Below are 23763 nucleotides of genomic sequence, written 5' to 3' on the forward strand. Positions count from 1 at the left end.
CAGAACCATTCTTTTAAAACTTTAGGACTGGACTGCATTACATTTCAACTTCAACTTCATTTAATATACCACAAATGATAAAAATATCTAAGTAATTAACTATACAAATAAAAAAATAAGGGATAACAAAGAGGCAAATTGCATTAGGAGACCTAAAGTATAAATCATAACTTTTTAAATTAGGAGGGAAAAGAATAGGGGAAGTCTGTTATTCTAAGGAAAATAAGAATGGGAGGAAATGAGAAAAAAATATAAGACAGAGGGCTAGATTGCTGTGAGAGAGTAACTAAATGGACATCATGAGAGAATGACACAGGGACAGGTTCCCACATGGCAGAAACAGGGACAAAATTTGCAGGGACAGGAACAAACTTTGTCCCCGTGTCATTCTCTAAAAATTGGAGAATAGTATCACTTTGTAAAAATGTAACACATCTTAGACCACTGGTAACTGAATTCAGTGATTAAAAATAAACTTCAGAAGCTGCTTTTGGATTTCAATGAACTACTGTTAAATAATATCAGTTGTGTCCTGTCTACCATCTGCAATGTCTTTTCAACATGTGACCAGCTGCTCAAGCATCTTACTGTAACAGCAACAGATTCATCCATCATTGCTTGCATCCAAGAACATTTCCAACATTTAATAGACATTTAGGGGTAATTTCTGTATAGGACGTCTAAGTCACACCTACAGTTAGGTGGGAGTTAGGAGTCCAAATAAAGTGGTTAACAAGCAATTTAAGAGGCTTAACGATTGTTAATTGGTACTTGGACATCCAAAGGATGTGGATGTCAGTTCAGAGACGCATCCACAATTTTGTGGTTGTCCATCTGAGAAAGCTGCGCCTAAAGAAACAGGTGTGGGTGTGGCATAGGCTTGACATGGGAGAGGCTTCGATGTGGACATCTATTGAATAATTTACATATTGCTGAGCACGTCCAACTAATGCCTACATTGTAGGCAAATAAAAAGCAGGTCTACTTTTGAGTGGAACTTAGGCGGCAGATAGGTGTGAGTTAGTTGGACGGGACTTAAGCAGCCTTTGAATGTTTCCAATGCGTTTCACTAAATAGATTAATAGGGTTTTTATATTTGCTTTATTAAGCTCAAAATACATTTAATAATGCACCACATAAACAGGGCACATAAATACAAAGATATTGCATACAAAACATTCTATTTTGTGGGACAACAGCAATGTTATTTGCTAATTATAGGAAAAGATCCATTAACTGAAGTAGAGCACATGAAAAAGATAGCTTTATATTTCTTGCTCAAAAGCTACCCTTTTTTTCTGACTAAAGAATGCTGCAATAAGCTAATTCTTGAAAGAGCTGCATTAAGCAAGCAAAGCAAATGAAAAAAATATATATATATTGCATAGATAACTTCATTTCCAAAAGATTAAGAACTGGAAAAAGAGATACAGACCTCAGCATGGCTTGTAGTTCATTGCAAATGGAGGTTTCCAGCTGCACAATGGTGACCTCATTGTGAGATCATCAAGGTGCACCTGGAAGGCTGGATGCCACTTTTAAAATAGGAATATGTGCTGGAAGAGCTGACCATATTTGGGATTCAAACCCATGACCTCTGGAAGATGAGAACAGGGTTTTTATTCATTGAGCTACAGTAGCTTCCATTCAGGTAGCTTTTCGTATCCTGTGATATGATACCTTAGGGATCTCCTAAGGTATGATCTCCTCAGGTATCATATCACAGCCACCTGAAAGAAAGCAGCTCTAGCTCAGTGGTTTAGAGCACTGCTTTCATTGTCCAAAGGTCATGGAGCCTAATTCTGTATAGGATGTCAATCTCGGCAGCTGCCTATGAAGCGGCTGAGAATTGCATTCCGGTGTCCTATGCAAAATTGTGTGTACCTGAAAGGACAGACACCTTACCCCCAGATTCTCAAATCAGTGCCAGTTAAAGAATCACTCCTCCCTGATCTCCAAGAAAGGCATTTCAGCTGCCTATCTTTGCTGAGGGATCCCTCACCATCAGCTGATCACAGCATGGGAATCCTAAGCATCTGAGCCGGCTGGGATGCACTGGAGTAGCCTAAGACCCCTTCCTATGGTTGAGGCCTTAGGTATCTGGGCTACTCAGGGGCTTAGGACCCTCCTCTGTGAATCCCAGGATGCATGGGGAAGGCCAGACATTTTAAAGAGGCAGGCCTGCCAGTAGGAAGGATTGGGCATCCCTTTTGCCAGCTTTCTTTAAAAGGTACAGGGGGTTCAGGGGGTGTCAGGGGTTTGGGGTGAGGTATTGGGGGATCAAGGGGGCCAGGCAGCAGGAGGAAGTGGGCATTTCTCTTGCCAATCTTGGGGGTGGGGGGTGGGTGATGGCAGGTGTTAGGCAGGAGGGAGTGGGCATCTCTCCTGCCGATCTCAGGATTTGATGTCCTGGGGGGGGGGGGGGGGTGTCCTCTGCCATAGCCGGCTCAGCTGATTACAGCAGGGGTATTTTCCCTCCGATCAGCTCAGCCAGGACTCCCCAAAGCTGCATTTTTTGGGAAGGCCTGCCAGTTCAGCTGATTGAGGATTCCTATGCTGCAATCCGCTCAGCCGGCTGCGTCTACTTTTCCGATTTGAAATGTAGGCCAGCATTTTGCAGACCTACACTTCAGGCATCTGTCACAGCTCTAGGGAAATGCAAAGGGATACTTAAACTCGCCCAAGGCAACTTCCAGGAAAAAACACACTTACACCCAGCTTAAGTGTCTTCATGCATCTCCTTAGAGCCATGACAAATGCCTAGAGTGCAGGCATCCTTCCTCGGAAGAATTTTTTTCTACAAATGTGCATCCCAATTGGCTGCCTAGAAGCAGGATGCCCAATTGTAGAATCAACCTCTTAGGGCCTGATTCTGGAAACGGCGCCAGCCATGGTAGGTGCCTGCAAAATGGACGCCTACCTATTTTTGGTTCAGAAGCCTTAAATGTAGGTCAGTGTTTTACCCCTATGCATGTCTATGTTCACCTAAGGCTACTTCCGGCAAAAGCTATGCCTACATTGGTCTTAGGTGTCTGTAGGCATGCATAGGCGCAAGTCAGATGCCCATATTGTAGGCTCTGTTTTCTGCATCCATATTTTTTTAATGTGCATCCCAATTGGTCCATTAGAAGGCAGTAGGATATCTACCGCTGCCTACAAACGGGATGCCATTTTGAGAATCAAGCCATTATTTTCCTGTTTATCCCCTACAGAATTTAGTTTCTCCTCTATACCCTTATCTTAAAGACAATCCAATTAACTTCCCAGATGATGTAAAAACAAAGGCAATTAAAACTATGCAATGGTTGTACAACGCCAGACCGAAATGGAAGGATCTATTTGTGATTTATAAACAGTTGTACAGAATATTGTTCCTCTTTTAAACTTTAATAAAAAGATTTAAATATAAAATCATTAAGATTTGAGGCTTGTTCAAATGAGGACAGACTCTGCGGGGATAGGGTGGGGATGGGGACAACACATACTGCTCTTTGTGACCCTGCACAAGTCACCTAATCCCCCTATTGGCTCAGGTGAGCCCATCAGGACAGACAGGGAAAAAATGCTTGAGTACCTAAATAAACATATAAACTGTTCTGAGCTCCCTTGGGAGAACAGTATAGAAAACTGAATAAATAAATATGGTTCAATCAATGATCTGAAACAATGTCAAAACATAGCATTTTGTTTCTGCAAATTGGCAACAAAATAAGATAACACTCTTTTCAGTTACAGTGACCAAATAACGCTCAGAATTTAGGAAGTTGGTTGATCAGGCTGAGAAATTTTCAGCACCCCCTGTAGTATGCCAATCAGCAATTACCGGTATATTCAGTATACCAGAGATTTCAAAGTGACATGTACTGATGGTGATTGTAAAAGGAACAGTACCGTAATTGAATATCATCAGCATAGATATAAATGATTCCAAGTGACTATTAAGAGAGTACCGGTAGGTGGTGTGAGGAAAACATTAAAAGAATAGGTCCGAGAACTGATCCGTGAGGCACTTCACAGGAATTTTATAAGTGCTAGAAAATGAATTAGACCAACAAAACTGAAAAACTCTGTGCTGTAAATAAGAGTTAAACCAAGACAAGAGCATTTCAGGAATACTTAACTCTTCTAGTTGCTTAACAAGTAAAGGATGGTTTGTTTGCAAGATCACACACTGTGACAATTCCAAGGAGAGGAGAAGTACCTTCTGTCCTATATTCAGAACAATGCATACAAAGTCAGTTTTAACCTAAATGAGAATGTTCAGTGCTAAAGTATCTAAAACCTGGACTTATCTAGAAAAGATGACAATTGTTCTTCTACCTTCTCAGTGATCTTAGAAAAATAAATTGAGAAATTGGGTGAAAGCTAAGAAGGGTCTACACTTAAAACCCATCTTTCCACTCAGGCCCATGGAAGCCTAGCAAGAAGTAGCAAGTCTCGGTATCTACACCTGTGACTCCTTCACAACCTGTTTCTGCTTTGACCTTCAGTTCCTTCCTATATTTCTCAAATATGCTACAGTGATCTAATTGTTTCTATCTATCCTGTCATGTTATTGGTGTTCTTTTCCTCAGTTTTAGCCCGTTTACCACTTTGCAGTGCAAGAAATTCAGTCGTGTAAAAATTAGTAGCTACCTGGGTTCTTCTCCATTTTTAACATTTCCACTTACTGGCTTTTCCTCATTGAAGGGGCCACAGACCAAAACTCTCTCTGGCATCCAGAATCTAATATAATAAAACGCTAGGCCGTGCATGCACACTTCCTATGTGTGCGCCGGTTTTCCATGAGCTGTAGCGACACATAGGAAGTGCGCATGCGCGCCTTACGGTCTGTCCTGCTCCCTGTTGAAAAACGCAGCGGTCGCCGCCTCTCCGCTCTCTCTCTTCCTCCCCCCCCCCAGGCGGATGTCGACCGCGACAGCCAAACCCGGAAAACATTTTAAGGTAATCCTTCCGGGTTTTAAGTTGGGCACTGCTTCTCCTGCGGTGCGGCGGCCCAAGTTGGATGTCGGCCGCCTCCTTCCCTCCCCCCCAACCCGGCCAGAGGCGCAGCCAACAAACCTACCAGGAGCCGGAAACGAAACGCCAAGGTCATCTCGCTGTGGGAGGGGCGGATGGGAGGGTCAATGGAGTCGGATGCACGGTGGCGGAGGCGGGGGAAGATGGAAACAGGCTGATCACCGGTTCTACTGCACAGGGGGGATGGGAGGGGGGTACAAATCTAAAGATGCTGCTCATTGGGTCTACTACACAGGGGGATGGGAGGGAGGAAGGCAGGCTGGCTTCGGGGGTGGGGTTGGGTCAAAGTCTGGAAGGCAGTGAGGGGGACATAGAAAGGAGGCACTGGGGGGCACTAAGGACATAGGAAGGGGCACTGAGGGCACTAAGGACACAGGACAGAGGCACTGGGGCCACTAAGGACACGGGAAGGAGGGACTGGGGCACTAAGGACACAGGACGGATGCACTGGGGGCACTAAGGACATGGGAAGGAGGCACTGGGGGCACTAAGGACATGGGAAAGAAGAACTGGGCTACTAAGGACATAGGAGGCACTAAGGACATAGGATGGGACAGTATGGACATAGGAAGGGGGCCACTGAGAAACAGGCAGGCATGGCACAACAGAGAAATACAGAGACAGAAAGAAAGATAGACAGGGGGCCAGGGAGAGACACAGACAGAAAGAATGACAGACAGACAGCATCCAAGGAAAAAGAGACAAAGAAAAACAACAACCCCAAAATAGATGTCTACTCTAGCACCCGTTAATGTAACGGGCTAAAATACTAGTTAATACATAAAATACTTAAGTAATTGGAAGTCTTTAGTTTCCTAATGAGGATTCTCAGGGGATGAAGTCTCACCTGTTGTCTTTTTGCTTCTTTCAGTTAGCAACTAGACTAGTGAGGCCTAGATCTCAGATACACTATGTTTGCCCTTCCTGTAGATCCAGTGTCAAAGCCCATGGTCAACTATTCCTGCCTAGAAGATGGGAAAATTCAGGTCTCCTGCAGTGTGCAGAATGGAACAGACCCCAAGTATTCCTGGACCAAAGAGGGGATGTCTCTCATGGAAAACTGCACTTATTCACAGAATGGCATCTGCACAATATTAATGACATCTCAAGTGCTGAGAGAGGTGATCTGTATTGTGAAAAACCAGATCAGTGAGAATATCAGTCACTCCATTAATGTCTCATGTCTAGGTAAGCAAGTAAGGATTTATTCAATGCAATGATGAGGATATTACTCTAATACTGGAAGACTGGTTGGCTATTTTTCTGATATCATTTAGGGTTACTATATGGCTCCAGAAAAAGGAGGACGGATTGAGACATTCGGGTTTTACCTCCATTGACAGCAATGGAAGTAAAACCCAGATGTCTCAATCTATCCTCCTTTTTCTGGAGTATTTAGTAACCCTAGACATCACCTAGGGCTTCTTTTACAAAGGTGCGCTAGCAAATAAAGAAATCTTTAGGGGGAGTAGCAAAATGGAGGAAACAGCAGGCTACTCCCCACTTGGAATACAATAGGGTGAACTCACAAATAATACAAAGAAAGACAAGTATATGACAATACATAAACAATAATTATAGTATATGTATAAATGGTATAAATAGGTAAGATTCACATATATTTAGTTTATGTATTGTAATACCACTACTGATTTTCATGTATTGTAACACCTTTACTGAAGCTTATGCAAACCGCTCAGAATTGACTCACCAGCCATTAATAGTTTAGAAGCTTCCAGTAAACAATAAATAAAATACACTATCTTCATCAGCCTTTATAAATGTTCAGCAAATTTTAGCCATAAATTGTACTTAGCTTAACTGAAGTGTCAGTGGGGGATTATTTCTTCCAACATGTTTCGCCAATAAGCTGCTTCTAGGAATTGTCCCTTTTAGTGGCAACTCAACAGTTTGACCATATTATTTCTTAACTTCTTTGACTTTAAGAAGTAATATGGTTAAACTGATGAGTTGCCGGTAAAGGGGACAACTCCTTGAAGCAGCTTACACAGAGATGATGATTATAGGAAAAAAGTGATGAAGAGAATTGGCCAACTAGTGTTCAGTTTAGAGATTATGTAACTGAATTTTACGTTAGCTGGGAATGGTATTAGATTGTCATCTTTCAATGGGGGCACAAGTGTCACAAATAGTTGTCTGCTTTTTCTAAGTTGAATTTCTTGAAGAGATTGAAGCCTTTGTTGTCGCAGTGTGATTTCTGGAATGTTTTCTAGAGTCTAGTACTCTACTGAATTGATTACTGTAACTTATTATATTTAGGAATTGCAAAAAGTAGGTTACATGCGCTCCAAATAATTCAAAATGCTGTAGAAAGAGTTGTGAAGGGAGTTAACCGATATACTTCTTTGACTCCAGTTTTAAAACAACTACATTGGCTGCCAATTATGTGGAGGGTGCGATATAAAGTGTTGATGGTGATACATCAAAGATTATATGATCAGGTACCATGGTATTTGAAACAGTTTTTTTCTGTATAAAAGCCAACGAGAAGCTTAAGATCTGATACAACTATATAATTGGCTGTGGATACTGCATATTAGGTATGCTGTAATGAGTCACTCTGCATTTTCAGTGGGCAGTAGGTTTATGGAACAAGTTGCCAGGCAACGCATGGCTGTTGAAGAACATTGAACAATTTTGCAGACATCTTAAGACTCATTTATTTGTACAATCTTTTTTTATGTTAGACTAATTGATCAAAGAAAAATATGATTATAGAAGAAATTTTTAAACAGTGCAGTTATATGGGGATGCTTACATTTTTTTTAGATTATTGTGATTTACATGGAAAAGGGGAATGTAGATATGAATGTTGTTGTTTGAAAGAGTTGGATTATGTCCATGTGTTAATAATTTATGGATGTTTATTTTGTAACCTGAAATGGATAGGCAAAAAGCGTCTTACTCAGAATCAGGAGAAGTGCAAAATTTAAACTTGAGACCCATTAGTGTGCTCCCTTCTCCAGGCTATATGCTATACTATCCACCTCAGTAAAATGGTCCTAGATAGTTGGGTGAGTATGGTAGAGATATAATGAGCCATTCTCATCGGAATTAATCTGTTTCTGCTAGAAACATCGACCTCGGCCCTTGCACCCACGCTGATCAGCAATGAGCTCCCCGTTACTAATAGCACTGTGGAAGGGAAGCCTTCGGATAACACAACCATGCCTAATAAGACTAAAAACGTTACTTCAAAAGGTAAATAAATGCAAAATCATATCAGGTGCAGTCTAGTAGTTTATATATCATGTGAATGCTCCTAGCCTAAATAACCCTCTCAGTAGGAACAATTAAGGGCAGAAGACTCCTTTGTTAAGGAGACAATTGATTTCTTATAAAAACCAACATGTAATTGAAAAATATTCAATTTTTTAGTGATTACAATTTTAATAGCAAAATGTTTTCCTGATTTGAATTTGTATTTCTATTTACTACTACTCTACTACTACTACTATTTCTATTTACTACTATTCTACTACTACTAATATTTAATGCATAATACTAATGTATATTGTGTTTATGTTTAATATAATATAACTTATTCTCTCTAATAATTGCCCACCTCCAATAATCATCAACCCCCTGCTTCAAAGACTCCAAAACACCATAACATTTGGTTTTAAAACCAAACCAAAATTCCCCCAATAATCATCCATCCCTCCCCTTGGCATTTCTCTATTCCACCCTCCATCTCCCCTCGATCTCTCTTCTTATCTTATCTCGAGGTTATGTGCTAGGCCGGTGCAGGGCCTTGAGGATCTACACATGCTGAAGGCTTTGAGATGTGCTTATGCATGGGGCCTTGAGCATGCACAGATACTCAAGGCCTCGCACCAGCACAGCACCATCTCCTCAAGACGAGGTAAGAAGAGAGATCCAGTGGTTGGAGGGAGAGGAATGGAGGGTGGAGGATGGTGCATGGCCAGTTACTGCAGGAGGCAGGATAGAAGACAGAAATGGTGGTCATCATGGGAGCAGGGTAGAGAAGAGAAATGGTCATCAGAGGGAAGAGAACCAGAGGAAATAAATAATAATATATCAGTTAATCGTCTACCCTTGACTTTAGAAGACCTGGTTTTTCTAAGAATCACCTGGGTGATTATTAGAATAAAGTGTACGAGGGTGGTTTGAAAAGTTCAGTAAAAAATCAAGTTAAACAAATATTTTTTTAATTTGATAAAACCATAATTTTCTGACGGGATGGAAAAACTGAAAATTTGCTGGACTAAGTACATAGCCCTCAAAGGAGACTGTTGAGAAATATAACTGTTTTAAAAGAAAAATATTTGTTTAACTTGATTTTTTACCAAACTTTTCAAATCACACTCATATATGCTTCATTAACAGTAATTATAATAAAATATTAGCACTCACAGTTGTGTCCAATGCAGTATATATTCAAAAGGAGTGTCTAGAATTATAAGTACCTTGGCAAAATAGTTTAGTTGATGCTTCTTTTAAATTCAATTTTCATTACAAATAGATCCTATCTAAATAAATCCCACTGACTGGAACCATGCTTTGATTCTCAATGGCATTATCTGGATAATGCCACTGTATATCTGGTCAGACCATCTTGGTACTATCTTAAGCTGTGTTAGGGCAATTCAGGAGCAGACTGGGGAGGAACCAGAAGTTACCCAGTTAGTGGTGATATTTAGTCAGCCAACTGGATAACTATCCAGATCAGGGCTGGCGTTAGGTATTTGGGAGCCAGGGCATAAACAGGGAAGAAGGCCCTAAAGTTGGTCTTCAGTCTATGCCTTCTTCGGTGGCAAGTCAAACACGCGTAAGACAAAAGCACGCAGACAATCTTGCGCAGACAATGGCGTGCAAGATATTTCTGTGCAGGACAAATGCGTGTATGACAATGGTGTGCAAGACAAATGCAGGCATGTCAATCGCACACATGACAATCGCACGCAACAAATGTGTGTACACATGCGAACTCTGCGCATGACATACGCACGTGAACGACGCGTATGACATATGAACGTGACTTGCTCACACAAAGGAACATGTTGGAATGAGCATTTTCCATTGCCCTGGGTAATGTGAGTGTATTTTCTGTTACTATGGTTACATATGCGCTTTTTATACGTACTGAGGAAAGGTACACCGCTGGGTCACGTCAGTGCATTTTCGTTACTATGGTTACGTAAGTGCTTTTTATACATACTGAGAAAAACACACCCTTCTTTCTCTGCATGACTTTGTCTGTTGCAGGTGTTGGTCTTGGTGAGTTGTATCTCGCTAGAACTATTTCTATTGCAGGTATTGTTGATGGTGAGAACGCTAGAAGTTCTACATTTCCAGGTATATTCATATTATAATATCCTTAATTTAGTTAGAACGTAATATAGAATGGGGTTTAATGTTTTAAAGTTATGTAATATGCTCGCTATAGCTTCTACTGACAGAGGGCCTGAAAGCTCAGTGAGCCAGAGCACTTCTCTCTCTGAGAAATTGGGCTTGCGCCCACATTCTTCCTGCTTCTTCTCCATTCTCACAGATGAGATGCACAGAACGGTAATAGTGATGCACTTTATATATTCCCCACCCCCTTCCTTGCCTTGAGGGTGGATCCAAAATTTAGAATCAATCCCTTTGCAGGAAACAGCTAATCCAACCCAGAAGGAAACAGACAGAATGCCAGCAAAGATTATTCCTGAATAGAAGGTAAAGAGTACATGCTGGCAAAGCCTGCAAGATGAGTTTGCAAAATAAGGTATCCCGGTAAAATCTATATCCGCTGCATGCAATATCCTATGCATATTTGTCCTGCATGTAAATGTTCTGCACTCAATTGTCCTGTGTGCATTTGTCTTGCGTGCATATGATAATAATAATAATAACTTTATTCTTTTATACCACCATTACCAAAAGTTCTAGGCGGTTTAAACTAAAAACAGCTGGACAATCAGCAAAATACAATAATACAGTAAAAAATACAAATATTTGTAAAATAGAATTTCAATAATAAAACTCTCATTAAGTAATAAACTTATCAAACAAAGTGGTCTTAATTAATTTCCGAAAAGCAATAGGATAACATAGCTTGCTGAATACATTTACCTAACAAGATTGTTGCTACCAGCTTGAAATGCTAGGGTCCTACCTAAGAAAGCCTTATATCTACACTCATTAATTTTTAGATAAGCAAATAAGTAGAAGTTTCTAGTTTCTCTTGATGGTCTGTGCAACACAAAATGAGGAAAAAGGTAAGCTGGAGACAATCCCGATATCAGCTTAAAGCAGATGCAGCCAATGAAGTAAACGATAATATGGACTAATGTGGTCATTCTTTTTTTTAAACCAAAATCAATCGAACAGCTGTATTCTGAATTATCCTTAATTTCCTTTGAATTTTATTGGGTGCTTCTAAATAGATGATGTTACAATAGTCTAAAATAGATCAAACTAATACCTGCACCAGTACTCTGAATGATAAAGGATCAAAATATTTTTATATGGTTCTTAATTTCCACAATGTAAAAAAGCATTGTTGTACCACTAAGTATGTGTGTTCTGCCAGTGTTAAAAGTCAGTCTAATGTGACTCCCAGAATTTTGATAGATTTAATAATTGGATAATCCTGACCATTAAAATGAAGCAATGAGTTTGTTAATTTGTCGTTGGGACTAGCCAAAAAAAGTTTGGTCTTTTCTGTATTGTTTCAGTTTGAAATTACTTGTCCACTGTTCTGAGTCATAATAGAAGATATCTGGTTTAAAATTTCAGTGGTGAACCGTCTGTGAGAAGCTCCCCTCCTCCTCGTGTTGCTGCAGTAAAAAGAGTCAGTGGTGTGCCCAGTGCCTCCAGCCACCAGTGCTGGTACCCCTCGTGCTTGCTCAGTTCACACAAGGACTAAGCATGCTTGAGAAGTCCCAGTATCAGTGGCTGGAGGCCCGTCATCATCTACTCTACTGAAGCAGCACGAGGAGGAGGGAAGTGGCTCAGCCAGGGAATCTCTTTGGTTGGCAGGGCTTCAGCATCCCAGCCAGTCATTTAACAGATACTGCAGGTCTGAAGGAGCCTGAGCCACAGTGAGGGGTTACCAAGCCCCCAAGGCGCCTCTGGCTACACCACTGATCTGAATATTTTACAGCTGTACTTTTTAAGGAATATCTATCTATTTACTATTTTTCTAATGCATTTTATTCAATTATTGTATAATTTTAGTTGTTTTTAGACTTTGTATTTTTATTCACTGTTCATGTATTTTTAGTACTTTATGTGAACCGCCTAGAACTATGTGGTAGGGCGGTACATAAAAATAAAATTATTATTATTATTATTATTATTATTGCTCGTACCTGGATAAGTGCTGGCAGCTGCTTTATACCAGGTACCTGTCCCCAGGTAGAGTCTGGTGATAAACATCTTGGTATGGGAAGTCTGCAGCAGCTGTTGTTTAAAAGAAAGGATTGACTGCCGCAGGCTTAATAGTAAACGCAATACTCAAGTTTTTCTTTCCAGAGGTCGTAGAGAATCAAGTAAATCCCTTTTCAGGATAACATGACATCTTACCACTCCATCAGTTTCGGTGATCCTTTGTGTTAGTGAATACTTTATTTTGTTATTTTTTGCACCTTGTTGAAATAAAGTTTTTAACAAGATCATCAGTTCCACAGGTTGTTTTTTTTTTTTTGCTTTCTGCTTCCCTTTCGCTGCTTGTCAGTTCTTTTGCCAAATCTATTCCCTTTTGTCTGAACTTCACAGGATTTTTCCCTCTTTCATGGGATCCTCTTCTACACAGACTCTCTCTACTCCAGTGGCGTACCTAGGGGATGTGACACCCGGGACTGATCATTTTTAACATCCCTCCCCCCCATATAAAATTTTTTTTTTTTTAATAATTTTATTTATTTATTATATAGCCCATCCTCCCCAAAGAGCTCCGAACAGGTTACAGTTAAACATTCACAGTGTTCAATATAACATTACATAGGATTACAACCTCTCTAACCCCATGCTGACAATGTGGTATAAACTAATGTTCTTCAACCGCCAGTCCACAGAAATTTCCTGCCAGTCCACAGGGCCAGCACATGCATCAGGCCCAAAACAGTGTTCTTCAACCGCCAGTCCACGGTGCGATCGATGCGGCGTTGTCTTCGAGCCAGCTCCCTCTTCCTAACTGATTCAGTGCACAAAGCCACGGGCATCCTGCGCCTGAACCGGAAGCCTTCTCTCTGACATTGCAACGTTAGAGGGAAGGCTTCCAGATGAGGCAAGGGACATGCAAGGTGCAATTAGTATTATTATGGGGACGGGGTCTGGGGTGGACAATGGGTAGAGATGGGCAGGGTCTGGCCCATGACTTAGCCCAGTGTTTTTCAACCGCCGGTCCAAGGAGTGATGCTGATTCACAGAATAATTTTTTTTATTTCTGCCGGTCCATAGGTATAAAAAGGTTGAAAAACACTGGTGTAAACAAAATTTTAAAAAATGACATTTCCTCTCTCTGTTAAGTCCTAGCCCATGCTTGCTGCCTAACCAGCTCTGGGAGGATACACATTTCAAATCTGACATACTGTAATCACAAAATAGAAAATAATTATTTTTCTACCTTTTCTTGTCTGGTCACTTTGTTATTCAAATCATGTTGGTTCCAGGCTCTGGTTTCTGTTAACTCGCTCGCCAGGGTTTCCTGCCCATTTTCTTCTTTCTCTGTGCTCACCATCCATCTTTCTACCTTCTCTTCCCTTGCCATATCCAACATTTCTGTTTCTTTCCCACTGTCTACCATCTTTCTCTCTCTCTTTTCCTGCCTTGTGCCCTGGGTCAAACGTCTCTATTTCCCTCCATGCAGCATCTCTCCCTTCCTCCCCTCTATTATCATGTGCAATATTTCTTTCTCTGTTTCCGTGCACCATCTCTCCCTGCCCTCCACCCTATGGCCAACATTTCTCCCTCTCTCTTCTCCATGCATGTCTCCCTCCTCCCCACCATAAACAGGATTTCTCCCTCTTACCCCTTTTTACCTCTTTGTTGCATCTCCCTTCCTCTTCTCCAGCCCATGTCCAACAATTCTTCCTCTCTCCTCTCTCCCCCCCCCCCCTTGTGCAGCAGCTTTCTATTCCTCCCTCCTAACCCCCTGTGGAGCAGCTTTCAATCCCTTTTTCCAAGTCCCTTGTATAGAAGTTTTCCATTCCTCCCTTCCATCCAACCTCTGCAACACCTACAGACCCAACTTACTCCCCCCCCCCACCATGAGATCTGACATTTTGTGGCCTTCTCTCTACTGCGTCATCAGTAACGTAGCAGGGGGAAGGCATCGGTGGGCCGGGCCACAAGAAACCTGTTCACTGCCACCACTGCTGATGCTGCTTTAGATGGCAGGCTCAGAAGGCATGTGAGTTCTTTCTTTGTCAGCAGCCATTGGACCTTCCTCTCTACCATTTCATTACATTACATTAGTGACTTCTATTCCACCTGTACCTTGCAGTTCTAGGCGGATTACAACAGAAGATAACTGGACATTTCCAGGAATATTACAATTTACGGAGCTGTTTATATAATTGAGACTTTGAGGAGAAATTACAAGAGTGGTAGAGACTTTGAGGGGGAACTTTACAAGGAAAGGGATGGACAAGGGGGAGAGTTATGATGTTGGATAAATTTTTTGAAAAGCAAGGTTTTGATTTCTTTTCGAAATGATTTGAAGTCGCTCAGTGCTGTCAGCAAGTTGGAGATGGAGGGGCCAAGTTTCGCTGCTTGCGTCACCAGTAGGTTATCATACATCTTCTTGCACTGAGTACCTTTGAATGGGGGGTAGGTAAATGGGGACTGAGTTCTCCTTTGTCTGGTTATGAGGTTCCGGTTTAGGAGATTGTTTAGGTAAGTGGGGGCGGTGCCATTTATTACTTTGAATATTAGACAGTATAATTTGAATTGAATTCGTGCTTGTATAGGTAGCCAGTGTGAGTCTAGGTAGGCTGTGGTGATGTGGTCAAATTTTCTTAGTGAATAGATCAATCTGAGGGCTGTGTTTTGTACATTTTGTAGCTGTTTTATCATGTTTGTGGGGCATGGTAGGTAGAGGATATTGCAATAGTCCACTAGACCTAGGACTAGGGATTGGACTATGAGCCTATATTGCTCTTTGTCGAAGAATTTTCTTATTATTCGTAGATTGCGCATGGTTAAAAATGCTTTCTGAGTAGTCTTGTTGATTTGGACCTGCATTGTGCAGCATCTATCTATCATCACTCCTAGGAGTTTGAGAGCGGACTGTATAGGGTATTTGGTGGCATTTATTTCTAATTCTGTAATGGATTTAGTTTTGTCCTTTTCAAGCAATAGAAATTTTGTTTTGTCCGTGTTCAGCTTTAATTTGTGGTCTATCATCCATTTTTCCACTGCTTCTAGTGTTTTTTTCAGTTTATCTGATGAAGTGGGATCTGGTGAGTCGAAGGGGAGGAGTATGGTGATGTCGTCTGCGTAGCTGAATGATGTTACGTCTAGGTTATCTAGAGTGGTACCAAGGGAGGATATAAAGAGGTTGAAGAGCATAGGCGACAGTGGTGACCCTTGTGGTACTCCACAGGGGTTAGACCAGGGGTCTGATTTAAGATCATTTGTCTTTACTCTGTATGTTCTTGATGTAAGGAATCCTTGGAACCAGTTGTATACCCTGGCTGAGATCCCTATGGCTTCTAGTGTCTGTAGTAGTATGGTGTGGTCTACCAGGTCAAATGCAGCAGAGAGATCAAGTTGGACTATCAACATCATTCTTCCTTTGCTAAGGTGCTGTCGGGCTGTGTCTAGTAGAGCTACTAGTAATGTCTCCGTGCTATGGTTGGTTCTGAACCCTGATTGTGAGGAGTGAAGTAGGCTGTGGTCTTCCAGGTAGTTAGTGAGGTATTGTGCAACTAGACATTCCATTAGTTTAACGTATATTGGTATTGAAGCGATGGGTCTGTAGTTGGAGGGGATATCTATTGGGCCTTTATGATCTTTCACAATTGGGGTGATTATGATCTCTCCTAGGTCCTGTGGGAATAGACCTTCCGTGAGCGTGGTTTGTATCCATTGCATGAGGCTAGCTCTAAATTTGGGGGAGGCATTTGTTATCAGATATGTGGGACAGTTGTTCAGGTCGCATGATGCTTGGCTGTATTTTTTGTAGAGTCGGTTCATATCAGTCCATTGTACTGCTGGGAAGTCGGTCCAGGTCCTGTCTGCTGCTATGGCTTCTCCTGTTGCAGGGTACATTATTATCTCGTCGAGGTGGGTTAATGTGTTGTTGAAGGTGGTCCTGATTGTAGTGATCTTGTTTTTGAAGTGGTCTGCTAGTTGGGTAGCTGATGGTGGACTGTTTCCTAGTGCGGCTAGGAATGGTTTGGTATCAGTGAGGTTTTTTACTAGATTGAATAGTTTTTTTGTGTCTAGGGCCTCCAAGTCTACCAGTTTGGAGTAGTAAGCTTTTCGTTTTTCCTTAAGTTTGATCTTGTATTGTTTACTTAGGCTTCTCCATGCTACTTTAGTGTGTTCTTGGTTCTTTTTTTTCCAGTCTCTTTCCAGTTGTCTGCAGTGCCTTTTGAGTTGGAGAAGTTCGATGTCGAACCATTTGTCAGAAGGCCTGCTGATTCTGTGTTTTGATTTTACTGGTGCTAGCTCATTCAGGATTGTTTTGCTTAAGGTACGCCATTGACATATGAATTCTTTAGGGTCTATGGAGTTGATTGCGGGGTCTGCTTTGTCCCAGAATGTGGTGGGTTCGATTTTTTGACGGGTTTTGAAGGAAGTTTTGTGGGGTTCATGTTTATTATTGCATTGAACCCAGTTGATGTTGAAGGTATATTTGTAATGGTCTGACCAGAGGGAGGGGTGCCAGGCCCCATTTGAAATGTGGATTTCTGGTGTGTTGGGGTGTTGGGTCATGTATGCAGCAATATCAAGTTGGTGGCCTTTTTTGTGTGTGGGTTGGGGGTTAAGTATTTGGTAGGATAGTGTTTTGAGGTATGAGAGTATACTTGTTTAGAGATGTGGTCTTCTAGGTGGAGGTTTCTGTCTCCAAGGAGTAGGTTATGTGTTGACGTTAAAGAGTTCTGGAAGATGAAATCTTCGAGTTCATGTTTTGTGGCGTCCATTTTCCTGGTGTTATGTAGCAGAGGAGGCAGGTCAAGGTGCCCTTGAGAGTATCATCGGATATTTGGCAGGCTAGAAGATCCAAGTGGGGAGTAGAGTATTTGTCTAGAACTTTTATGTTAAGGTTGTTTTTGACTAAGATGGCCAGTCCTCCCCCACGCTTTTTTTCTCGACAGATCATCTCTAGTTTGTATCCCCTGGGACAGAATTCAGTTATGCAGGGGTCTGAGTCGGAGGTTAGCCAGGTTTCGGCTAGGAACAGACAACTTAGCTGTTCTTTAACTATACAGTCCTTTATTAGGTCTGTCTTTGGGCCAATCGATCTTATGTTCATATATGCACAGGCTATTGAGGTGTACTTTGTGTGAGGATCGGAGGTACATTTTGGGTGGAGGAGGTTTCTTGGTAGTGGATTGGGGTTGCGTGTTGTCGTCCTTGGCTTGGGAGATGGTCTTTTTCCCCACATGGGAGGGATGCTTTTATGGGTAACTCTTGGGTAGTCTATCAGATTTCTGGGTAAGTGGAGTTTCCTGGATGGTTGGACTTGTCTATAGGTTTCTGTCACAACTGGAATTGGTGATATGTAATAACCTGCTGTTTTCCAGTTTGTTAGGAGCAGGGAGAGCAGTAAGAGGACCTATATTAGTTTAGTTGTGCGGTGTGTCATTGTGTTTTTGTGTGAGGGGGAAGATCTGCCTCAGCCTGAGAGCTGGTTGCAAGGTGGTGGCTCCGGAAATGGCTAGCGCTATATTAGGCAGGTGGTTGGAGTGGGATGGAGGCGCCTAGGCATATGAAAAGGGGTTATGCAGTGAAGAGGTTGTTGGACTGTTGGGTCAGGTAGAGTTAGGGCCTGATGTAGCTTCTGGTGTAGAGTCTGGGGGAGAGGGGAAAGAAGATGGCTCCCTTTCTCACAACCCTACTGGGATGGGACTGCAGCTGTGCTCTCTTGAGGGCTCTTTGCAGGGCTGGTGAGTTGGTAGAGTTAGGGCCTGAAGTGGCTTCTAGCGGTGGAGTCTGGAGGGGAGAAGAGAAGAAGGCGGCTCCTAACCTCTCAACCCTGCTGGACTGGGACTGCAACTATGCTCTCTTGAGGGCTCTTTGCAGGGCTAGTGAGTTGGCTGCTAGAGTAGTTTGTGTTTTCTTGATCAGCGTTCTCAGTCTCTTCGCGCTGTCGCTTTGCAAAGGCGCATGCTAAGGCACACGTGCCTTTGCCGTGTGCCTTAGACGGCATGCCAAACGGCCGCGCGCTGTTACTGCCGCTTGAATTTAAAGAAGATTTTCTCTCCCAGGTGGCTGGGGGGGGGAGGGGGAGGAGCGATGCTCGCACGCCCGGCAGGCTCAGGTCGGTGGCTTCCCGGATGCGGCTAGGGCTGGATACCTGCCAGTCCCACCTACTTCCTGCTTCCGTGAAGACAGGACCCAGCAGAGAGGAAGGGCTGACGCCGGCAAAGCAGCGACGTTCCCGGACCATGACGCCGACCCAGGCAGCACCCCTCATGGTTGCACCCAGGGCAGACTGTCCCCATCCCCCTTGGTATGCCACTGCTCCACAATACCTCTTCCTATAGTTAAGTTCCTGTTAGATGCTTCTCCTTTGCTTGTAGCTCAAGCTCCTAAATTTACTTCTCCTTCTGCCATCAACCAGAGGGGTAAGTAAAACCTTTGACTTTCACATGCATTTCATGAACGGGCAATAACTTAAAACTGAAATGAGACTTCATACTGAATATATTAAAAAAATAAAAGCCTAAGGCAGATCATTGAGAAATGTACTACTGCCTCTAGCAAATTCACTACTACAACCAAAAGAACCACCCATACCTTATGGGTCTCTGGCTTATATACATTGTGCTCTCTCCCTAGCAGTATTCAAATCCAAGCTAAAAGCCCACTTTTTTGAATCTGTTTTCAACTCCTAACTCCCACTCACTGCTGTCAGGTACCTATATCCACGGTATCATTTCCTCTACCATAATCTCCCCAACCCTGAAATGTCCTGTCTAAATTAGATTGTAAGCTCTTCTGAGCAGGGACCATTTACTGTATGTTAAAATGTACAGCACTGCGTACGCCTTTCAGCGCTTTAGAAATAATAAATAGTAGTAGTAGTAGGGTTAGGCAGAACCACTGCAGCCATCCCAGTAGGGGATGATGTAGCACTATCAGCTGCAGTTCCTCACTACATTTCTCCCTCCGTATTCACTGTGATAGGGGATTAACAGAACCGTAAATACAGAAAAACCGCAAATAACTTTTTCATAAGTTATTCGCTGTTTTCTATTAAAAACCATCATGAATATAGTGAAACCGCAAATAACATAGTGGGAGACCTGGCCTGTTCCTGAAGGAGAGGCAAAACACGGTGAGGAAAGTGCTAGGAATCAGCGATTTTCTCTATGCAAGCTGATGTAATTTGGGGGTGAGGAGCCAGCAAGCTAAAAACCGTGAATAATCAAAACTGCGAATGCTGAAACCGCGAATACGAAGGGAGAAGTGTATACTATAATAATATGTTCCTGTATCCAAGAGCATACTGGAGCCTGGACTAGTGAGGATCTCAAAAGGATCCTCCCACAAAGAAAAACATTTTCAGCATTCCCTCTGCCCATACAGAAGGAGGAAAGTTCCCTCTCATCTGATGCTTTTCCCTTCTAAAAGTTCCCTCTTTTTGCACATTTGCATGAGGAGATGACAACAGGCCCTATTATGTACTTAATTTTTTCCCCCAAGAGACAATGAGCATGTCTTCTCACAAACCAATCCTTTATTTCGATAGAGACTTTCCAGCAAAATCTCTTCTCAGAACTCATTATGTAACAATATCTCTGTGGCATTGCTGACTTATTTTCCTGTTTTGTATTTAGGGCCAGAATGTCTAAACCACTGTATCATGAAATCGGCAATCGGAGGAAGCGTGGTCTTTTTGGTAACTGGCCTGGCTTTGATCCTTGGCTGCCTCTGTACCATGCCAAAAGAGTAACAGTGTCGTAAGCATATAATCTTATATTTCCTTCATTTTATTAAAGATATTATTTAGCAAAGAGAACAAAGGCCTTCAAAATAGTTTGCACCAGTAACAAAAGCCCCAAATTCGAAAAGAATCTTTTTCCCCCAGCATCAGTGTTGTCATATTTTTTTTTTCTTGGGGGTTTTTTTTTTTCAGCACTTGGTGAGAAATGGGAAGTGAAATTAGAAAGGGAAATATGTGCTAATTTTACTTTGGTTTTAAAATGTTTTTGAGGGAAGTGGCTAGCTCAGCGGACTGTGTAAAAAACTAAAGAAGGATCCAGTTTCTCGGATAAAAATTGACACCCCTTTCTCCTATACTGCTCTCCACTCCCTACCCTATATATTGTGGTACTCGTAGGCCGACTGGAAATGAAAGAAGGAGGCAGGATTATAAATACCAAAATTCACTGGAGTAGAAGCTAAAAACCCATGACTGGCCAAAACTCTATCTAAAAGCTGAGATATATACCTGATAAATACTCTTTTACCTTTCAGTTATTGGCTCATAGTTTGGGCAAAGCAGGGGAGCAGTTACAATGTATGCATGCACTTATAAAAATACACACATGGTAATTTTATGTAAGATTTTTATGTGCGTAAAAAGCATCTTGTGAAATTACCCCACACTGATAAGAAAGTATGTACTTTTTTGCAATCTTTGTGCAAACATTTCCGTGTATAGTTTAAGTGGAACATGAAACAGTGATGTAGCCATGAGGTGAACCTCCCTGTCACGAAATGCATGCATTGTTTATAAAGTATGTGTGTAAGCAGGTTGCTGATGCACATACATTTATATCTATTCCCAAACAGGTGTAAATGTTTGTGGGTTCATTTTAGCTGCAATTTCTGCAGGTTTTTACATAACATAACATAACATCGTGCTTATTAACTGTAAGTTCAACGCGGTTTACAAAAGACTATAAACAATGAACAATATCATTAAGAACAGAATAAATTATTTAACCAAATATTTTGAAAAAAGATAAGTTTTCAGTTGAGTTCTAAAGTGTTTGTAGGAAAAAGCAGTTAGCAATAACAATCAAAATTCTTTGTTATGGGAAGCTACCTGAAATGCCAAAGTATGGTCAAGAAATTTCTTACTTTTGCAGCCCTGTACTGAAGGAAAATTAAACAAGGCGTGAGATTTTCGACTTTGTTTGTACGATGCTATAGAAAATCTATTAACCAGGTAGAATGGAGCAAAACCATACAAGATCTTCTAACAAAAACAACCCAACTTAAATAGAACACGAGCCTCCATTGGAATAAAACAGCATAACATGGCCCCCAATTACCTTCTACCTCACTTTGAATTCTATTCCCCCATTAGATCTACCAGAAACCACAACATGTTTGCATACCCGAAAATTGCTGGCTGCAGATATCGAACCTTCCTGGACAGAACTTACAAGTTTCAACCTGGTAGACAGCAATCATGGCTAGGCTATCTCATCGATACCGCTAGGTTGACCTACAGCATCTTCCAGAAAGAATTAAAGACCACTTTGATAAAAGCGCTGTCTGCGGCAGTATCAGCTCCAACGGTCGGAACTGTTACTGCCATGGGCCAGTGCTAAAAAACACATTACGGTTTTGTAAAAGGGAGGATTAGTATTCTGCAAAGGAGTTGAAATTGTTGTACTCAAGGCTGGTGGCATCAAGATAACATCCCTATCATGTTTTGATCATTTTCTAATTAAATTTTCTATGAAGGACAACTTTTAAAAAATGGGCCCAACTAAAGTTTGGAAGGAAAATTAAAAAAAACTGATGATAACTTCCTAGAGGCCTTATCCTATACCCAAGTAGATGAAAGGATGATGACAGTATCAGAACAGGTTGATATCTGGATTACATGCTTAACAACGGCATTAGGAAAAATGGTCCCTCTAAAGAATGTCCTATGCTCTATAAACAAATGCTCCCCATGTTTCTCCCCAGAACCATAGGTCCTTAAATGCCAAGGATGTCAACTGGAAAGAAGATGGCGAAAATCTCATCTAGATAAAGACAGGCTCATCAGTAAGAAACACACGGCAATGTATTACCAGGCTTTAACAACAGTCAAAAAACAATATTTCTCTGAAAACATCGAACAAGCTGCAAATTCAACCAAGCAACTATTTAAAATAGTGAATGGCTTACTGCAAACCAAACAGAACTAGCCCTCCCAATCACAACTAACTTGCAATGATTTTGCCAACAAAATTAAAGTTCTCCATCAAGACTTGCAGACAGTCCCATCAAAACTCCCGCCAGCTAATGAAGATTCTTTCCACACACACCCTCCCCCCATGCACAGCCATCTGGGACTCATTCAACCAAGTCACAGAGGAAGCCCTTGAAATAACCATGAAAGGCACGATGTACACAAAAAAAGGCCTATGGCCTATAACCTGCGCTCTCAACCCCTGTCCAGCAAAGATAGTGAAACAAGCAAGCATAGGCCTCATTGAAAGAGCAAATAAAATTATGGAAGGGCAGTTGCCAACATCTCTAAAAATAGATATGGTGCGCCTCCTACTGAAAAAGAGCTCTCTTGATAAGGACAAGCTCGAAAATTACTGACTACGGTAGTCTCTAATATTCCTTTCCTGGTAAAACTTATAGAATGGACAGTCTGCATGCAACTTAACAACCAGCTGGTTAACTGAAAAGAACTGGCTAGACCCATGTCAATCTGGCTCCACACCTGGGTATGGAAGAGAGAGTTATACAGGGACAGAAATTACACCCGTCCCTCTGAAATCAAGCCCATCCCCTTTGGAATCAAATCCATCCCTGTCGATCCCTGCTGAAATTGAATCTGTCCCTGGCAGTCCCCATAAACTTCAGAAGTAGTTATTTGATTTAATTATGCTACTGGATTAGAGGTTCTGGTAGAGACCAATTTACAAATAAACAAAGACACTTTATTAATTTGGAAATATTAATTGGTAAGACCACATACTTTGTAAATGGCTCTCTGCCAGAGCCTCTATTATAAAAATTCCAGCTGATGAGGACCCTCAAGCTATGTCAGCTGAAGACTTCCTCTGAAGGTGACCAAAGATCCCTTTTACCAAGCTTGGCAGGCAGCAGCAACCTCCCTAAGCCACAGGTGGTACCTAAGTGGCTCAAGGATGCTGCTAGCGACTGCTATGCTTGGTAGAAGTGAGTTCCAGCTACCTTTGGAGGAGGTCCCCAGCTGGCGGTGCTTGGGGATCTCCACCAGCTAGAGTCAGCAAGAATTTCAACACTGGAGAAATAAAACCAGAGATGCATTTCATTTTCTGTTGAACACAACACAATACAAAGACATCTGCTATATACATTTCCTAAAGCTAAAGTATTTCAGTCAATAAATTCCTTTTTTTACCTTTGTTGTCTGGAGATTTGGTTACCCATCAAGTTAGTTCCAGTTTCTCTTTTTTCTTCTTTCCTGTCTTCTGCAAATTCTTCTTTGGTTGCTGTCCATTGATTCCTCCTACCATGGTCCAACATTTCTCCCTCTCTCTTCCCTCCCTCGCATTATACAGTATCCTCACTCCCTTCTGTCCTGGATCAATCTCCCTATTTTTCCCCTCCCCACCCCTGCACAGCATTTTTTTCTTCTCTCTCTGCCTTAAATTA

At 41.8% G+C, this 23763-nt stretch overlaps 1 protein-coding gene across 3 annotated transcripts in view; it reads left to right on the forward strand.

Annotated features, from left to right (window-relative positions):
* LOC117358840 (hepatocyte cell adhesion molecule-like) overlaps window positions 1–23763 on the forward strand; it is a 101400-nt gene that overhangs the window by 75563 nt on the left and 2074 nt on the right. For 2 of the 3 annotated variants that reach the window (XM_033940601.1, XM_033940600.1), the window contains exons 4-6: window positions 5950–6207; window positions 8113–8241; window positions 20004–20126. In XM_033940601.1, coding sequence (XP_033796492.1) covers window positions 5950–6207; window positions 8113–8241; window positions 20004–20119 — 503 coding nt within the window. In that variant the 3' untranslated portion in view covers window positions 20120–20126. The remainder of the gene's footprint in view (window positions 1–5949; window positions 6208–8112; window positions 8242–20003; window positions 20127–23763) is intronic. The other variant, XM_033940602.1, reaches the window with a different exon arrangement.

This window comes from Geotrypetes seraphini, chromosome 4, assembly GCF_902459505.1.
Source record: "Geotrypetes seraphini chromosome 4, aGeoSer1.1, whole genome shotgun sequence".
Lineage (NCBI taxonomy): Eukaryota > Metazoa > Chordata > Amphibia > Gymnophiona > Dermophiidae > Geotrypetes > Geotrypetes seraphini.